Raw genomic sequence first — 19,512 nt, 5'->3', positions numbered from 1 at the left:
TTATGAAACATTGATATGTTGATGTTAACTATTACATAATTTGCTGCAATACATTAGAACTTTGTATAAATAGAAAGTGCCAAAGGGCCAAGAAAAACACGTGAAATAAAAATTTAAGGCCGAGCCACCGTACCCAGCCAGTGATTTCTATTATATTATTTATGCTTTATTATGTTTTCTTTTTTTCCTTATCAACACAAATTGAGCCATTTTAATAAAAAAGCGAGTCCAAAAAGGGTCTCATTCTATAAAGATTAAATCGTTTCCAAATCACAGTGAAAGGAACGTGAGTAATTTGTTTTCTGCTATGTGCCTTAGAGATACCTCACTAAAATTTGGTATCTGACACAACAGAATGACATTTGCAGAATGTAATATTGTAGTGACAGTACTGAGGTTGATTGTTACAGACTATTAAATGGTTACCTCTTAATTATTTATATAGAACATTGGTCCAATAACATAAAAATAGAGAACAGCATCTAGAAATTTATCTCATTCAATGTTCGGAGATAAAAGAGTTAACCATCCTTTCCATTATTTTCTGCAGTAAGTCCTTGTTCACAATGAAATCTGATGGCAATTATATTCTGACATTTTCCCCAGCTACTGTATGAAGAGGAGGCTGAAGGCCATTACTATACAGCATACTGCAACATAAGGACTCTTTGTTCACCAATTCTGGCACACTTCCCAAATATACCCAACAATCCAGTTTTATTTCTGTCCAGGAGGCTGGGTGCCAAGGATCAAATATAAGCAAAGGTACATATACGCAGCAAGATTACAGTCAATAGACTCTGACAATTGAAAATGGCAGACATAGCGAGGCCAGCGAGGCCGAAATCACATCACCCTTCCGCTTTATTACGTTTTTTTTTTTGAGACGGAGTTTTGCTCTTGTTACCCAGGCTGGAGTGCAATGGCGCGATCTCGGCTCACCGCAACCTCCGCTTCCTGGGTTCAGGCAATTCTCCTGCCTCAGCCTCCTGAGTAGCTGGGATTACAGGCACGCGCCACCCTGCCCGGCTAATTTTTTGTATTTTTAGTAGAGACGGGGTTTCACCATGTTGACCAGGATGGTCTCGATCTCTTGACCTCGTGATCCACCCACCTCGGCTTCCCAAAGTGCTAGGATTACAGGCGTGAGCCACCGCCCCCGGCCTATTACGTTTTCTAAAATTCTCATAATGAAAATATATGTTGCTTTTTTTTTTTGAGGTGGTGTTTCACTCTTGTTGCCCAGGCTGGAGTGCAATGTTGCAGTCTTGGCTCACTGCAACCTCTGTCTCCTGGGTTCAAGCAATTCTCCTGACTCAGCCTCCCAAGTAGCTGGGATTACAATGCCCGCCACCACGTCTGCCTAATTTTTTTTGTGTGTGTGTTTTTGGTAGAGACAGCGTTTCACCACGTTGGCCAGGCTGGTCTCAAACTCCTGACCTCAGGTTATTCACCCGCATCGCCACCCAAAGTGCTGAGATTACAGGCGTGAGCCACCACACCTAGCCTATGTCACTTTCATAATCAAAAAGTTTCTTTATAATAGCCTATAAGGCAAAAAATGTTTCCCCTAAGTTTTGAAAAGGGCCACACTGGGATGACAGAATCCTGATACTGGAAGGAACTGCTTAAAAATCTTTTGAATGGGTCTTCATGCCTCCCTTCCACACTCCGCTGCCACTACTGCAGTCAGATCTTCTGCATCCTTCTTGTGGACTGTCGGAACAGCTTCCTAATTGTTCTCCTTGCCTCCACTACTGACTATGTCCCCCCATTCTCCACATTGATTGCTGCTGGAATAATCTTTCTACAATGAAAATCTGATAATTCACCCCCTATCTGAAAATCTCTATGGTTCCCATGAACTTCACCACAAAGTTGAAACCCTAGCAGAGCAGGTCCACCACCATCTGGTCCTCAAACACACACCTCTTCCTGCTTTCTGGCCCACCATTCTCCCTGGAACCCTAAGCTCCAGACACATCTAGTCATTTTCTGTCACTCCTCTGCATCTTTGCACACATGTGATATTCTGGCTGGTAAACCCTGCCCCCCCCCTTTTTTTTTTTAAGAGACGGGGTCTTGCTATGTTGCCCAGGCTGGAGCGCGGTGGCTATTCACAGGCGCAATCCCACTACTGATCAGCACCGGAGTTTTGACGTGCTCCATTTCTGACCTTGGCAAGTTCATCCCTCCTTAGGCACCCTGGTGGTCTCCTGCTCCCGGGAGGTCACCATATTGATGCCGAACTCAGTGTGGATACCCAGTCGGCATAGTGCACTACAGCCCAGAACTCCTGGTCTCAAGCGATCCTCCCACTTCAGCCTCCTGAGTAACTGGGACTACAGGCACCAGCCACCATGCCCCGCCCTTTTTTTTTTTTTTTAACCCTGCCTAACTTTTAAGCTGTCAGATGTCCCTTCCCTAGGAAGCCTTCTCAGACATGTCTCTCTGAAGGCAGCATTAGTTCCCTTCAGATATCCTTTCTTGGTGCCCAATCTATCTATGTATTTATTGATTTATGTCTGTCTCCCCCATAAAGACGCACCTCCTTAAAGGCTGTTATTTGTTAACTTTTAAATAAATGCTCACATGTGCAAGACCCTGTAGTAGGCATTGGCATATCAAAAGATAAATTGTTTTCTTGTCCTGGAGCAGTGGCTTATGCCTGTAATCCCAGCACTTTGGGAGGCCGAGGTGGGTGGATCACTTGAGGTCAGGATTTCAAGACCAGTCTGGCCAACATGGTGAAACCACATATCTACTGAAAACACATAAATTAGCCGGGCGTGGTGGCATGTGCCTGTATTTCCAGCTACTGGGAGGCTGAGGCAGGAGAATTGCTTGAACCTGGGAGACGGAGGTTCAAGTGAGCCAAGATTGTGCCATTGCACTCCAGTCTGGGAGACAGAGTAAGACTCTGTCTCCAAATAAAAAATAAATAAATAAATTGTTTTTTTCTTTGCTTCTGGCCAGTACCTAGCACATACTTATGCTATGAATGGCTTAATCAATTAGTTATTAGTACAAAGGTTCATGGACTTTGGTGTGCATATGAATCACTTCAAGAGCTTATTAAAATACAGATGTCAGGACGCCACCCTAAAGCCCTGGAATCAGAACTTGTTAGGTGAAGTTTGGTCACGTAATATGTTTAACAAGCTTCCCAGTGATTTTGATGCATTCCAATTTGTGAACATTGAGAAGCCCCACTTATCTTCAGAAAAGATCATCCCACCTGTAATCCCAGCACTTTGGGAGGCCGAGGCGGGTGGATCACGAGGTCAAGAGATCGAGACCATCCTGGTCAACATGGTGAAACCCCGTCTCTACTAATACAAAAAAATTAGCTGGGCACGGTGGCGCGTGCCTGTAATCCCAGCTACTCAGGAGGCTGAGGCAGGAGAATTGCCTGAACCCAGGAGGCAGAGATTGCGGTGAGCCGAGATCACGCCATTGCGCTCCAGCCTGGGTATCAAGAGCGAAACTCCGTCTCAAAAAAAAAAAAAAAAAAAAAAAAAGAAAAGATCATCCCAAAGTCATTCGGGGCAGTTAAAAGCCCGCTCTGTTTGTTTCCTCAAAGAAAGGAAAGCACTATTTATTCAATATTTATTGTCAGGTGCCTTGTATTTAGGTGCCTTATATACTTTTCTCATTTAATTCCCACAAAAACTCTCTGAGGGAACTACTTGTCTCCTGATTTCAAAGGAAGTTGAGGCTCAGAAAGATTCTGTCACTTGCTCAGGAGAAATTGCAGTGCTGAGAGTCTAACCAGAAGTGGCTGGCCTCCAGAGCTGTTTCCATGGCCCCAGGTTGCCTCCCATACCTGTCATAGCCAATGCCTCTCTGCTACCTGCCCTGTGTTCACTGTCCCCAAATGCCCACCAACAAACTAGTGCTGGTCCCTGGTAGTACCTTCACCAGGCCTAAGAGAAATAGGAAAAATAAAAGTAATACAACTCTTTTCACTAAATGATTGACCTCAGTTCTGAGATTATTTTCTTCATTTTTATGGTTAAAATGTCTTTTCTTTTATAAAGTGATGAGATGATGGTAGTGAATTGTTTTCTTTTTTAATGCCTGTACTTGGTAAAATAAAAAAATTGGGAAACCTAGTTTGGCATCAAAGTTTTTATCTTTATTTTTTGAGACAGAGTCTGGCTCTGTCGCCCAGGCTGGAGTGCAGTGGTATGATCTTGGCTCTGTGCAACCTCCACCTCCCAGGTTCAAGCAATTCTCCTGTCTCAGCCTCCTGAGTTGCTGAGACACAGGTGCATGCTGCCACACTGGCTAATTTTTTTTTTTTTTTAAGTAGGGCCGAGGTTTCACCATATGCATCAGTCTGGTCTAGAACTCCTGATCTCAGGTGATCTGCCTGCCTTGGCCTCTTAAAATGCTGGGATTACAGATGTGAGCCACCACACTTGGTTGGCATCAAAAAAAAATTGTTTTTTTTGTGATGGAGTCTCGCTCTGCCGCCAGGCTGAATGAAGTGCCATGGCGCAATCTCAGTTCACTGCAATCTCCACCTCCCGGGTTCAAGCAATTCTCCTGTCTCAGCTTCCGGAGTAGCTGGGATTACAGGTGTGTGCCACCATGCCTGGCCAATTTTTTTTGTATTTTTAGTAGAGATGGGGTTTTGCTATGTTGATCAGGCTGGTCTCGAACTCCTGACCTTGTGATCTGCCCACCTCAGCCTCCCAGAGTGCTGGGATTACAGGCATGAGCCACTGTGCCCAGCCTCAAAGTTTTTAAAAATTTGATTCAAGTCTGGGTTTGGTGGCTTATGCCTGCAATCCCAGCACTTTGGGAGGCTGAGGCGGGAGGATCACTTGAGCTCAGGAGGTCAAGACTAGCCTGGGTAACAGAGTGAGACTGTTGTCTTAGGTAGCTAGTCAGGCATGAGCAGGGCAGGAGAGGGCTCCTCACTATACACCTGCCATACACATACCAGGAATGTCAGGTGACCATCAGGTGGTGGTCAGGCAGTTGTTAACTGTCTCTTTAAAACAATAATTGGTCACAATCAGCACCAGGGAAAGGCGGAATACCTGAAACTGGTGATCAGCAGCTTCTCAATAAGATTTCAGGAGTTGGGTGAGTGGGCTCAAGCATGCGAATTAAGAGGCGAAATGGCAGAGTTTAACTGGTATATGACTTTCCTCTACGAATGCTAGATGATAAGGGAAGAACGGCTCAAATGAGCATGTGTACAACTCCAGTAAACACGCTGCGTATGCTCCCCTCCCAAGTGCTAGCAGGCCTCTGCACATGCGGACAGCTTACCCCAAGGGAAGAACTGGGGGAGAGGTAAACTGCAAGACCCCAGAAATAAGCAATGTATAAAACTCCAAGCTGGTTTGCAGTGGCTCACGCCTGTAATCCTAGCACTTTGGGAGGCCTAGCCAAGTAGATCACCTGAGGTCAAGAGTCTGAGACCAGCCTGGCCAACATGATGAAACCCTGTCTCTACTAAAAATATAATAATTAGCTGGGCGTAGTGCACGTGCCTGTAGTCCCAGCTACTTGGAAGGCTGAGGCAGGAGAATCACTTGAATCTGGGAGGCGGAGGTTGCAGTGAGCCGAGATTACGCCACTGCACTCCAGCCTGGGTGACAGAGCAAGACTCCAGCTCAATTATGATAATAATAATTATTATTAAAAAAAACAAACCCAAGTCAACAGATCAAATGGTGCACTTGATCTTTCGTCTCCTGCTTGGCCCTTTCCCATGTGTACTTCACTTCCTTTCCATCCTGCTCTAAAGCTTTTTAATAAACTTTCACTCCCACTGGAGGAGGCAAGAATTGCGGTTGCTGCAGACCCGTCTGGATTTGCTGCTGGTAACAAGACCCTATCTTAATTAAAAATCAAAACAAAACAAAACAGAAAAAAAAAAAAAAAACAAGCTGGTTCAATGTGGGCATGGTGGCTCGTGACTGTAATCCCAGAGGCTTGAGAGACTGAGGTGGGAGGATTGCTTGAGGCCGGGAGTTTGACACAAGCCAGGGCAACATAGCGAGACTCCATCTCTTAAAAAAGAAAAAAGAATTAATTGACTGGTTTTGGAAATCCCAAAATGTGGTTATGACTACTTTCTTTCTTTCTTTTTTTTTTTTTTGAGACCGAGTCTTGCTCTGTTGCCCAGACTGGAGTGCAGTGGTGTGATCTCTGCTCACTGCAACCTCTGCCTCCCAGGTTCAAACGATTCTCCTGCCTCAGCCTCCCGAGTAGCTGGGATTACAGGCACCCGCCACCATGCCTGGCTAATGTTTGTATTTTTAGTAGAGATGGGGTTTTGCCTTGTTGGCCAGGTTGGTCTCGAACCCTTGACCTCAGGTGATCCACCCACCTCAGCCTCCCAAAGTGCTGGGATTATGGGTGCCAGCCACCATGCCAGGCCTATGATTGCTTTCAATGCAGTCTCACTTCCACAGTGTGAGCATTTGCTTGGTTGGCTCTCCTGCAGGAGGTGGAGGTCACTTATATTTCCCAGTACAATGGAGATTTAGGTGCTTGTTGCAGGGGCTGCGTGTGTGTGCATGTAGTAATAAGCAGAATGGTCGATTTCTCACTTCTAGAGGGATAGGGAACTGCTCTACATCCACACCTTCAGGCTGGGAGCATCAGGGCTTGGGGCAGGGAAAGGAATATGGTCACAATTTCAGCTTTTTTGTTTGTTGTTTAAACCCTATTGTAATACATGAATGTTATACACTACCAAAGACCCCTCTTGTCTGAATGGAAGGCAGGAAGCCAAGGAAAGGGTTGGGAGATTGCCGAGGTAACACAAATAACTCTCCCAACTGCTAGACAGGGTGCCTCAGACTCATTGTCCTTTGCTCCACTTCTGGTCTGTTGGGAGGAATCTCCTCGAAGGCCCAGCAAGCTCTCACTGTCCCTGCCCATTTTTCTGGTCTTGTGAGATCAGAGGAGAGGGAGGCAGAGTGGAGGAGGGAAGCTGAGGCCAGGTCATTGTGTCAGCCTCTCCTGCCAGCTGGTGAGCTCCATGAGGACAGGGAAGGTCTTAGTTCATGTCTGTGTCTCAAAGACACCCTGGCCTGTTGTAAGTGGGTGATAAATACCAGTTACATGAATTGTATTTTTTTTTTTGAGATGGAGTTTTGCTCTTGTTGCTCAAGCTGGAGTGCAATGGCGCCATCTTGGCTCACTGCAACCTCTGCCTCAGTGATTCTCCTGCCTCAGCCTCCTGAGTAGCTGGGATTACAGGCATGCACCATCACACCTGGTTAATTTGTGTTTTTAGTGGAGGGGGCGGTTGCCATGTTGGTCAGGCTGGTCTCGAACTCCTTACTTCAGGTGATCCACCCACCTTGGCTTCCCAAAGTCCTGGGATTACAGGCATGAGCTACTGCGCCTGGCCTAGTTACGTGAATTAATTATTAAAACTGAGTGAGGCTAACTAGAGGAAAAGTCTGGGCAGGGGAGATGAGTGTCTGGGATGATGAGGTCTCCAAGATAAAGAGATAGGGTGATCTGGTTTGCCCTGTTATCCCAAGACTCATCCTCAGGCTTTGATGTTGAGGAGAGAATTATTAATTCAGAGTCCTGGGGCTTGATGGGTGGCATCTTCTAGTTTTTTTATTTTTTTATTTTTTCTAGAAGGCCATTTTCCTGCCCAATTCCCAGATACTTCTTTCTTTTTTTTTCAAGTGATTCTTTTCAAGTGATTCTCCTGCCTCAACCTCCCAAGTAGCTGGGACTATAGGCATGCACCACCAAGCCCGGCTAATGTTTTGTATTTTTAGTAGAGATGTAGTTTCACCATGTTGGCCAGGCTGGTTTCCAACTCCCAACCTCAAGGGATCTGCCCACCCTTGGCCTCCCAAAGTACTGGGATTACAGGCATATAATCCCGTGCTTGGCCTATTTCTTTACTTTCTTAATAAACTTGCTTTCACTTTACTCAATGGACTTGCCCAAAATTCTTTCTTCCATAAGGTCCATGAACCCTCTTTTGGGGTCTGGATTGGGATCTCTTTCCAGTAACAAACAGGCAAAGCAAAGGAAAGAAGAGTAAGTATCTTGTGGGTAAGGAGCTATGCTGGATATGGTATATGCATCAACAAACTTCCTTTCACACCACCCTGGCCAGGTTTGCTATTTTATGGAAAAGGAAATTGAAACTCAGAGAGGTTAAACAATTTGCCAAAGCCACATGGTAGATGAAGAGCCTTAAACCCACGTTTGTCTGGCTCCAAGCCCAGAGGCTAACCAGTTAGCCCAGAATGTCCTTAGGCACATATTATCTCAGGACAGCATCACTATTTAACCCTCATTGAGGGTCTGGAAGAGAAGTTCTGCTAAAATCTTTGTCCTTTTCTTAAGTGCCTCCAGGAGCAGACTCTGCATCATTGACCACCTCCAGGACTAGCCTCCCTGACCCAAGTGGGTTCTGGCATGACAGAGGCCTTCTAGAATGGATGTAGTTAGAGGATGAGTGGCACTAGGAATCAGCCTAGGATTCTAGGCTGCTGACTCCTATAAGCAGAAAGGGCAGGAGGGACCTGGAGGAATGCCTGGGCTGGGGTTTGGTGTGTGGAGCCTTCCATAGACCCTGGGCCATGGGGCACACGGTCAGTAATGGTGATGGGTCATGGTCATTTATCTTCAAAGCTTCTGGACCACCACAATGGGGAAGCAGAACAAACACCTGCCACTTGTTCTAGGGGGAGGGAACCAAACCACAAAACCCACAGATCATCTGTGAACATATACGTCTCTGGGTCCTGCTGGTATACTTGAAACTAGGTATATCTGGGTGTGCCAGATACATTCTTGTTGAGAGCCCGAGTAGCCCACCCGCTCTGGGGGGAACAGCAGCAAGGCTGCTGTGAACTTTGGGTGAACTCCAGAGAAGCAAAACCGTAATAGGGGAATGTGTATGTCTCGGAGAAGAGCAGATGGACGTAGAGAAAGATAACCAGCTTTCACTGACCTTGCTGCAAGATAGTTGTTGGCTGAAGTAAGTTAACTGAAGTATGAGAATTATAACCACAGGCTGTTCTGGGTAACTGCACCCTCCCTCTGCTATGTGATTTGTGAACATATAAACTATGGTACTCTGAGACAGGTAGGGGCTGTCTTAGAACACCTGGCCCAGCTTTTTCTATGTCTGTCTTTGTGTTTTTCTTTATCCCCCATCGTTCCCTCTTAGGCCTTTGAACCCTTGTGCAGTGTGGGATGCAGCACATGCCAGACATTCTCAGCATATCTGTTAGTTGTGTGTTTGTCTTCTTCCTTCTTCTACTTTTTCTGCCATTATGTCAAATGTTTGTCCCCAAGTGCTTGTTCTAGTCCTCTTCTCTACTCCCTCAAGGCTCCTCTCTGGTTAATCATATCCACAGACTTTCAGTATGGTTAAGACTTCCAAATCTTCCCTGTGAGCCTGAGCCCTAGTTTTGTATCCAGTTCCACCCGAACATTCTCTACTTGGCTGACACACATTCAGCTCACTCCTAACGACTCAGCAACTGACGCCCTCACACTGTTATCAGAACATCCTGATTTCATCATCCTGATGACCCTGTCACACCCTCCTTAACATCTCTGATTTCTTCACCATATCTATGGAGGGGTGGGAGTAGAATCACGTAGGTGTGGTGACCCTGAGAGTTGGTTATAAGTGCTCTGGAGTCCTAGAACAGAAAAGAAATTAGCTGAGATCCAGCATCAGGTCAGGAATAAGATAACCAGTTTAGGGCTGGATTACGATTTCAAGCAGGACAAACAGGAAAAATATCCCGTGGCAAAACAACAGGGGTGAGAGATGAAGGAGGCCACTGGGTGAGAAGAAGCTCCATGGGGGGAAGCAAGGCAAGCCCAGAATGATGATGGGTCATCATTTCTGTGCATTTCCCATGTCTCTGGTGGGTGACAGCAGGACACAATTACAGATGCTAAGGAACAGAGGACAATTGGTTTAGTGTCATCTACTATGTCAAGTCTAAACTTCTTAGTAGAACCTTCATTTTTATTTTTATTTATTATTTATTTTGAGATGGAGTTTTGCTCTCGTTGCCCACTCTGGAGTGCAGTGGCACAATCTTGGCTCACTGCAACCTCTGCCTCCTGGGTTCAAGCAATTCTCCTGCCTCAGCCTCCTGAGTAGCTGGGAATGCAGGTGCCTACCACCACACCTAGCTAATTTTTTGTATTTTTAGGAGAGATGGGGTTTCATCATGTTGGCCAGGCTGGTCTTGAACCCCTGACTTCAGGTGATCTGCCCGCCTTGGCCTCCCAAAGTGCGGGGATTACAGACATGAGCCGCTGTGCCCGGCTGAGTAGAACCTTCAAGACCAGAGTTGGCTCATGCTTCTTCAATTTTACCTTCTCACTCCCCAGCTCACCCCAGTACTACAGGTATTTCCCTGAATTCAGTGTGTCTCTTGTGCTTTTAGGTACACATGCAATTCCCTCTGCCTAGAATGTCATCTCCATTGGAGTCTGCTCAATAAAGGCTAACTCATTCTTCTAGATTTAACCACAGCTTCTGCAATTGCTCCAGGTGCAATTTATAATTCTGATTTTTTTTTTTTTTTGAGACTGAGTCTCACTCTGTTACCCTGGCTGGAGCACAGTGGCACGGTCTTGGCTCACTGCAACCTCTGCTTCCCAGGTTCAATTGATTCTCCTGCCTCAGTCTTCCGAATAGCTGGGACTATGGGCACGCACCACCACACCCAGCTAATTTTTGTATTTTTAATAGAGATGGGGTTTCACCATGTTGAAGGCTGGTTGAACTCTTGACCTCAGTTTATCTGCCCGCCTCAGCCTCCCAGAGTGCTGGAATTACAGGAGTGAGCCACCACGCCCAGCCTTGATTTTTTTTTTAATGCCACCTGTGACACCTTTATACTTCATTATGTCAGCTGCCACATTGCATAATTGTTACTTGCCTGTCTGAAATGGACTGTGACCTCCATAAGGATAGAGAATGTATTTTACTCAATATTTTACACCCAGCACCTAATGCAGTGGCTAGCACATATTAGGTGCACTGTAAACACTTGTTGGATGAAAGAGTGAGTGAGCGGGCTCACAAACAAGCACAGGGAAAATTACAAAGCTGTGTGAAAAGGACCACGCTAATAGGTTGGAAAGGAAAAATTACCAATTCCTACAATTTCCTACAAAAAGGAAGAAATGCCGATTTTCAGGCAGCCCTATCCCACTTTCTGCCTCCTGCAATATGCAATTCAAAATAAAAATACTGAATAGTAAATAAAAAACTATTTTTGAAACAAGAAGTCTCACCCATGTGAATGAGGTCAAGAAAAGCTCTTTCTCTTTCAGGAGAGGGTGGTGCCTCTGCTTTGTGTGCGCCTGTATCAGTTAGGGTGCTGGCAAACTCAATTTAACTGAAGAGAATTTAATGACTATTTGCAGAGATGAAACTAGCCATGGGTAAGGAGGCACCTAAAGACTAGCAACAGCGCTGGGTGCAGTGGCTCATGCCTGCAATCCCAGAACTTTGGGAGGCCAAGGCGGGTGGATCATCTGAGGTCAGGAGTTCAAGACCAGCCTGACCAACATAGTGAAACCCCATCTCTACTGAAAATACAAAATTAGCTGGGTGTGATGGCACATGCCTCTATTCCCAGCTACTAGGGAAGCTGAGGCAGGAGAATCACTTCAACCCAGGAGGTTGCAGTGAGCATAGATTGCGCCACTGCACGCCAGCGTTGGTGACAGAGCAAGACCTTGTCTCAAAAAAAAAAAAAAGACTAGCAATAGCAGGAAACTGTTGCCACCCTTGGCCTGAAGTATAGTATAGGGAGGGCGCCTGGAGCTGTAGCCACGGAGGAGCATGGCCACAGCCAGAATCTCAGCCTGGTCCAGCGGGCCTCATCCATGCTCACCTCTCCTGCCTCTGACTTTCACTGGCTGAACGCAACCAGAAGCCAGAGCCTGGTAATCCCTGCAGATACAGTCCATAGAGCTCAGGCTCCCAGGACAGGGTAGAGAAGAGCCAAGAATGAATCTAGGTGGTGGGAGGGCAAATTGAGAGAAACCAGCATGGAGAGGAGATGCCTCTGCTTTGTGAGCAATGTGTATATGATTAGTTTGCCTACCGGGTAATCAAGCACTGAGTCGAAACCTGTAGATGGGAGTTCTAAGTCTCATGTTTTGTATAGTTAGGTATTTGTGTGTGCAAGCTTCTTAAAATTGGTGCCACTAATTAGTAGGTCTTGGGTGGGGCAAGGGCATCTATGTTTTTAAAAGCTTTTCAAGTAATTTTGATAGGTACCACTTGTTGAGAACCACTGATACAGTCCATCTTCTCATTTTTATAGACAGGCAAACTAAAGTCTAGAGAAATGAAAAACGCCCTGACTTTGTAACTTTCTGTTTGAGAATATCCCTTAGGTGAGGTTAGAGGGTTTGGCTGGAAAATTGGAATGTTTGCACCTTTTCCTAGCCCATTTCCTCCATTTTATTCATGAGGAAACTGAAACTCCAAAGATGGAATGATGTGCTCAATCATATAACCACAGTAGTGAGTCACGGAGAAGGAGCGCTAGGACTAAGTATGGCATTTCTGTCTCTCAGATCAGTGATCTCTCTAGGAAGCACACTTTGTAGGACTGTGTGTGTATGTGTGTGTGTGAGTGAGTGACAAAGCCCTGGGGCAGCAGTTCTAATCCTTCATTCTGGTAAGGTGGTCTCCCTGAAGTCCCTAATTGGAAAGAAAGTGGAGTAGGCAGAGATCAGTGACCCTTCGAAGTTTATGCAGAAGGGGACTAGAGGGGATGGGGAAAGATCTGGGTGATCCCTGTTCCAAGCCTTGACTCTCACTCTTGTTGCACGGGGCTCTGAATTTCTGGTTGCCAATTCTCAGAAGAGGACTATCACCCCTCTGAGTGGGTGTTGGGTCAACAGCACAGACTTTAGGGAAAATTGAGTAGGACTCAGAAGAAAAAAGAAGAGACCAATTGTGAGAGGGGCTCATCGACTTCAGCCCGCGCGGGTCTCTGCCCAAACAGCACAAGGCTCAGGACCAGCACAAGGGCCTGTGCCACCATGCCAGGATGTTTGAAACTCCTTTATGGCTGCTAATTAGGGCTGGTCACCCCCTTCCCACCAATTCCCAAAGCCTGACACACAGCTACTGCCCTTCGACAGCAGATCACAGACAACTCGCCCATCCTTTGTGATATAGCTGAAATCTCTGTCTCCAGGACCACTAGACTTAAATTTTCTAAAACCAGCAGTGTCTCTTCTTTCTCATCCTACACATGTCAGAGTTGGGTGGAACCTTAGAAATCATGTGCTCATCTTCTAAGTGAGGAAATCAAGACCAGAGAGGGGAAGTGATTCACCCAACCTAACAGCATGGAAGTGACAAAACTGGGACTAGATTTCAGTCCATCTGACCACTTACCTGTCTATCCATGTAATTCCAATGATTCTGAACATGCACGGCTCTGAATGAGATTGTATTCCTTTAGTCTATGTAAAATCAACACTAAGTCCACTTGGGAGGTATTTTTAGCTCATGCTCCTTTGGGTCCTTGAGTTTGCTCAGGTCTGCCTGTCTTTCTTGGTGGTCTCTTGTATGTGTGGCAGTTGTCTCTGAGTTGTAAGAGATGTGTGCCTATGGGCAATTATCTGTGTTTCTATATAGGATCATGGGATGAGCTGCTGCTCTCCTGTATATGTCTCTATTCTTATGTGGAGGATATGTGTCAATTTGTGGTTGTTGGTTTTGCATCTGTGTACTTGTTGAGTGCTTAAGAGTAATTGTGATTCTGTATGTGTGAGTATATATGCTACGATTATGGCTCTGTGGCAGCTGCATAGACCCATTGCTGCTTTTCAAGTTGAAGGTTGTGCGTTTGCTGATCATTTGGATGTGTGTTGGTACACAGTGAAGATTGTGGGTCTAATTGCAATTGTATCGGGGTGGACTGCATGTTTAAAGGATTAAGGGAATCTGTCTGCCTTTTGCTCCTGGGTTATGAGAAAATGTCTGTGGCTATGCGTCCAGGACATCAGTGTGTTTGTCTCTGAGCCAGGCTCAGTCCTCACCCAGGCACCGGGGTTGCGGTCACGTTCGTGTTCCGTGGACGCCTTGGCACGGCCTCCCGAGCGGGGCGGGGCGTGGGGGCCCCCGCCTCCTGACCCCTGGGAGATGCCTCATTTCTCCGAGCTGCAGCCGGGGGCCTGGCCGGCGCCGCCAGCCGGGCCCCGCCCCGCAGGCTCCCGCCCGCTCATTGGCCGTGGCTGCAGTGACGTCATGGGGCTCGCTGACAGAACCCGGGCGCCCGGCGCTCTGGAGGTATTGTCCGTCCCTCCCGGCTTTGTAGAGACGTTGCCGGCTCACCTGGCCGCAGGCGCGTCCTGGCCGCTGCAGCCCGGAGCGGGGTGCCAGCCGCCGCCTCCGCCGCCGCCATGGTGTCCCCGGTCACTGTGGTGAGTGAGCGAGGAAGCGAGCCAGTGTCCGGCGCGGCCGGAGCCCACCGGCCTGGCCACCGGGCTTCAGCAGGCCGAGCTGCTGGGGGCCGAGGCGGGGCGGGGGTCCCGCAGCGGCCGGCGTCCCCCGGCGGGAGGCGGGCGCTGTCACGGCCCCCCACTCCTCAGACCCGCGGCGCCCCTCCTCGCGCGCCCCCAGCCCGCCCGCGTGAGGGAGGAAAACAGTGGCCACGTGACTCGGAAGCGTGACTTTGTTGATCTCCGCGTATTTGGCGCGGGTCGGCGGGGTCGGGGCCCAGGAGAGGGAGGGGACCGCTGCCGGCCTCAGGGCTCTGCAGGCGGACCACAGGGAGGCGTGGGAGAGGGTGGGGGGAGGCTGGAGGGTGACAAGGACCTCCTGGGAATGCTATCCTAAGTTTGTTTCCTGACCCTCCTCATTTCATAAACAAGTCGGTGGACGCCCCTGAGTTTAAGGAGCGCTGATAAAGCGCTGGGGGAAGAGGAGGCATTCTCCATGACACCCTCTCCTTTTCAGACTTTCTCAACTTGAATCTTTTGTTTCGTCTCCCCATCCTCCTTATTCTACTGCTGGGTTCTCCGTATCTGTCAGGGTCTCCCCAGCTACTGTCGGCATATCCTTCTAGAAAATATGGGGCTGGGCGAGGGCATGGAGTGGAGGTTGATGCTCCCAAGGGCTGGCAGGTGGTTGCTGGGCATTGTGGGTCTGGGCATCCCCTCCAGCCTCCACCTCTGACCATGCCCCTACCCTGACCAGCCTTAATTTCCATGGGAAGTGGAAGTCATCTCTTCTTCCTGCTCTTACCTCTGGCAGAACAAGGAAAGGCTTGGACCCAGGACCCACCCATTTTCCTCTTCCCAATCCTCCTCATCACAGTCTGATCAGTCCTGTGTACCTGGTGGTCTGGGAGTCCGAGTGTTTCCTGAGTCCTGTGCTGGACAGCTCACCTAGCGACAGACACAGTCACTTTGGGCAGAGTGTGGGTGTACAAGAAACCCCAACTGTTCCATATCACCCTCAGGGAATCTGTTAGCAGCCCAAGGAAAGGAGTGTCAAGGATCACAGATTCAGAACATCGCAGCAGCCCCCTCCCCCAGCTTGGACTCTGCCTGTAGTGGCCTTGGGTACAACCTTTCTTTAGCTGCCCTCTGCTAATCCGGCTGAGACTGAGTCAGCTGCCCTAACTTCCCCCCTCTCAGTTCCCCATCTCCCAGCCTGTCTGCTGGCTCCAGATCAGAAGCTGGGAAGAGAACCCCTCCCCGCTTCCTGCCTGTTTCTGGTGTGCCTTGAGTTGCTCTTGTTCTCTGGGAAGTGAGGCTGACTGACACACACCCTCTCTTCTCCCAATCCTTGAAATCTTTGGTGTTTAAAGGACAGTTTTCTTGCTCCCAACTCATGGGTCCATTTGTCTTGCCAGCATCCCTAACATAGCTCTTCTTGCCTTTGATGCCACCTTTAGTCTGGGGCAGGTTGAGTGGAGGCTGAGGAACAGATTGGTTGAGGAGAGAGGCTGTGGAGGCTAAGGTGGTTGGCACTGCCTGCCCTTCCACATTCCTGGCACACACCTGGTGTTGCCAGGGCCCTAAGGCTGTGCCCTGGCCTCATGCTGAGGATCACGAGTTGGCCAGTCGGGCGTCTCTGTGGTTTCTCACTGACTTCACTCCATTCCAGACAGCTGGGGACGGTTGCTGGCACAGAGAGGGGTTGAAGGGGCCCTGAGGAGGGAGAAAGAGGGGGCAGGCTGCGAAGGGGACATTATTCTAAAGTCCGTTTGCTGCCTAGTGAGTGACTATTCCAGCCCAGCCTCAGGGCCAAGAGTGGAGGCAGATGGCACCAACAGTGGAGCCCTTTCCCCTCCTAATATACTGAGCCTCAGGGCAGTGATGGGTTTGGCCACACCCTGCTGGCTGGTAGGAGCAGGCCAGGCTGGGTTTCTCTGTGTCAGTCTTCCCAGGTTGGGGGTGGAAGTGAGGTGGGGGTGGGAGTGTCTCTGGGGCAGATACCTAGGCTGAGGGTGCTGGCTATAAGTCCCCAAGTTCTGAGTGCTGCCGCTGTCCTGTGTCCTCCAGGTGAAGAGTGAAGGACCCAAACTGGTGCCATTCTTCAAGGCTACCTGCGTGTATTTTGTGCTCTGGCTGCCCTCATCTAGCCCATCGTGGGTCAGCGCCCTCATCAAGTGCCTGCCCATCTTCTGCCTCTGGCTCTTTCTTCTGGCCCATGGCCTGGGATTCCTGCTGACCCACCCCAGTGCCACCCGCATCTTTGTGGGGCTTGTCTTCTCTGCTATAGGTGATGCCTTCCTCATCTGGCAGGACCAAGGATACTTCGTGCATGGTCAGTGGCCATCATAGTGGCCTGGGAGGAGTCCTGGGGCTGGGGGATAGAGGGTCCTGGGCTGTGGGCAAAGATTTGGAAGAGGGAGTTTTTGAACCAGAGTAGGGGGAACCTGAGGGTTTCTAAGGTGAGGGACTGTGAGGGTCCCTGTTAGCAGATGACCTCCACAGGGTATCTAGTGATGAGTTCCAGAGTCCTTCAGGGGACTGGTGTGGTGGTCTTTAACTTTAGACCTTCCTATCTCTGTTATCCCAAAGCAAAGATGCTGGGTTATCCCAAACACTCCACTTCCCTATCTCCATCCCCACTCTCGCCCCATTACTCATTCTTCATCAAGCTTGCCCTCAGCTGCCTTTGCCCCTCTTACCCCCAGGTCTGCTGATGTTTGCTGTGACCCACATGTTGTACGCCTCAGCCTTTGGCATGCGGCCATTGGCTCTTCGGACAGGTCTGGTGATGGCAGTGCTGTCGGGCCTGTGCTATGCCCTCCTCTACCCGTGCCTCTCAGGTGCCTTCACCTACCTGGTGGGGGTCTATGTGGCCCTTATCGGCTTCATGGGCTGGCGAGCTATAGCAGGGCTGCAGCTGGCCGGGGCAGACTGGCGTTGGACTGAGCTGGCAGCTGGCAGTGGCGCACTGTTCTTTATCATCTCAGACATGACCATCGCCCTCAACAAATTCTGTTTTCCTGTGCCCTACTCTCGGGCAGTCATCATGTCCACCTACTATGCGGCCCAGATGCTCATCGCCTTGTCAGCTGTCGAAAGCCGGGAGCCTGTGGAAGACTATAGACTGAGCAAGGCCAACTGAGGTGCCAGGGTCTGGTCACCCCTCTCTCCTCCTGGGGCTGGGGCCCAGATCCTGGGCACCTACAGGAGCTGGATCAAGATGGCTGCAGTGCCAGCCTGGGGCAGCAGGTACTGCCTGGGGAATTTGCAATTTTTGGAGGGGGGAAGCTGGAAAAGGATCTCCCTAGCAGAACTTGTGGTCCAGGACAATGCTGAGAGCTAAAAGAGCCAGCCTAACCCTTGACTGGAGCCAGAAGTAGACCTCTCCACACCTCTATGCTATCAGGACTTTAAAAAGCCCCCCTGGAAGGTGATGGTGCTCAGCTTCTTGACACCCCCCTTCCCCTACTAGGCGGAAGAGTCTGACGCCATGTGTTATGCCTAGGACCAATGGCAGTGCTGGGTTCACCCACTCCTCCACTTTCTCATCTGCACAGAGTTGAGGGAAATGGGAGAATCTGTACTGAGAAGACTCAGACCCAGGAGCCCCTTTCACAGGCCCCTAGTTGGGGAGATTGAATGAGAGTGGAGCCTCCCTTTCTTTTCCCTTTTCTATCCTTGTTACTTGAACAATCTCTATCTCCAAGTGGTGGGTGGGGATGTGAAGACATGTGGGTCCAGGCTAGGCAGGAGAGAGAACTTTGATCTCAGAGCTTGGGGTCTCAAGAATTCAAGTGGCCCCATCTCTCTCTCAGGCAAGCCCAAAGCTCAGGTCCCATACACCACCCTTAGATCCTATCCCCAAGGCTAGGGTGAACCATGCCAAAGGAAGGGGCCAGCCTCTGTGTGTGTGTGTGTGTGTGTGTGTGTGGGGTCTGTCTCCCAGTCTGCCCTTGTCTTTATCTACCATATGTCTCTGTCCTGCTGTCAAATGTCTCACAGAGAGAGGGCCTCAGGGAGCTGCTGAGGGGTGCTGAGCCTGGCTCAGGGAGCTGGGACCCCTCCCTTCCAACACACACACAATGCTTTCCTCCTTGCCTCTCCTACACTAGGAGCAAGAGGAGGGGGCTCCGATGATACTCCGGGGTTTTAAGACCCAAGGCACATTCAATGCAAGGAGAGCAAGGATGGGACAACTCCATCTTCTGCTGCCCATGTGAAAAAAAATAAAAATCAAGAGCCATTGGCTGCCCTGCTTGTCTGCCTGTGTGGCACGTGCCTATCTTGGAGAGGGTGTGGGGACATGGTGCCAGGGTCTCTGCTGTCCTCACAGCCTAGTCACAGTCCTGGGCAGTGCATCTTGGTGCCAGGCTGGCTCCCTGGCTCTGGTGACGCTGTGCTGGTTGGAGTGTGTCTCACTTCCCTGGTGTGGGTGAGGATGTGGTTTAGGAGGATGGGGATGGGTAGTATTTGCCACTGTCCAAATTTGGCCTTGATGTACTCCCCTGTGCACAGATGCCCAGCACCCTTGGTGACCTTTAGTTACCCTGTGTCCTCTATTGCTGCCCACCTCCTCCCCTCCCCACCTGAGACCTGCTGCCTGCTCCAAAATGATCCAGATTCCCTTCAAGCATCTCCCTCGTCTTGGACTCTGGGCTTAGTTGAACAGCTGGAAGCAATGGGATTAGATTGGCTGATTCATTCATTAGATGTAAAGCCCTGGCAGAATAATGCATCACCCTACTCCAGGAGCATTTGCAACTTAACAGGCAATGCTCTAACCCAGAAGTAGAAAGGGAAGCCTTGGGTAGTGGTGGATATGCCATTAGTAGAGGTGTTGCACATTTGTGGGGACGTGATTTAGGAGACTCAAGTCTCATATGGGTGGTTGGATGAATCAGTGATTTCCAAATTAGTTTTTACAGAGATTCCTGGTGAGGGAGTAGCAAAGGAATGGGGGAAGGCAGGCTCAAGACCTCCTATGCTTATTTCAAGTCTAGTAGCTTCTTAGGTTGTAGGTTTGTTTGCTTTGTTTTTGGAAGGATTCCACTGAAA

The 19,512-nt window shown here is 49.0% G+C and overlaps 1 protein-coding gene and 1 pseudogene across 1 annotated transcript; one reads left to right on the top strand and one right to left on the bottom strand.

Moving 5' to 3' along the window:
• Nucleotides 1-606: 606 nt before the first annotated feature.
• LOC105720082 (protein kish-A-like) lies at nt 607-824 on the bottom strand (annotated as a pseudogene).
• A 13,331-nt stretch (nt 825-14,155) lies between these two features.
• TMEM86A (transmembrane protein 86A) lies at nt 14,156-18,700 on the top strand. The gene is made up of 3 exons (XM_012456317.2): nt 14,156-14,302; nt 16,525-16,789; nt 17,163-18,700. The coding sequence occupies exons 1-3, from the start codon at nt 14,156-14,158 to the stop codon at nt 17,597-17,599; spliced, it is 849 nt and encodes a 282-aa protein (XP_012311740.2). The 3' UTR covers nt 17,600-18,700.
• The last annotated feature ends 812 nt before the right edge of the window (nt 18,701-19,512 follow it).

This window comes from Aotus nancymaae, unplaced genomic scaffold, assembly GCF_030222135.1.
Source record: "Aotus nancymaae isolate 86718 unplaced genomic scaffold, 86718_ANA_hifiasm-v0.15.2.pri h1tg000059l, whole genome shotgun sequence".
In the NCBI taxonomy this organism is placed as follows: domain Eukaryota; kingdom Metazoa; phylum Chordata; class Mammalia; order Primates; family Aotidae; genus Aotus; species Aotus nancymaae.
This window is presented reverse-complemented; position numbering and strand designations above follow the sequence as displayed.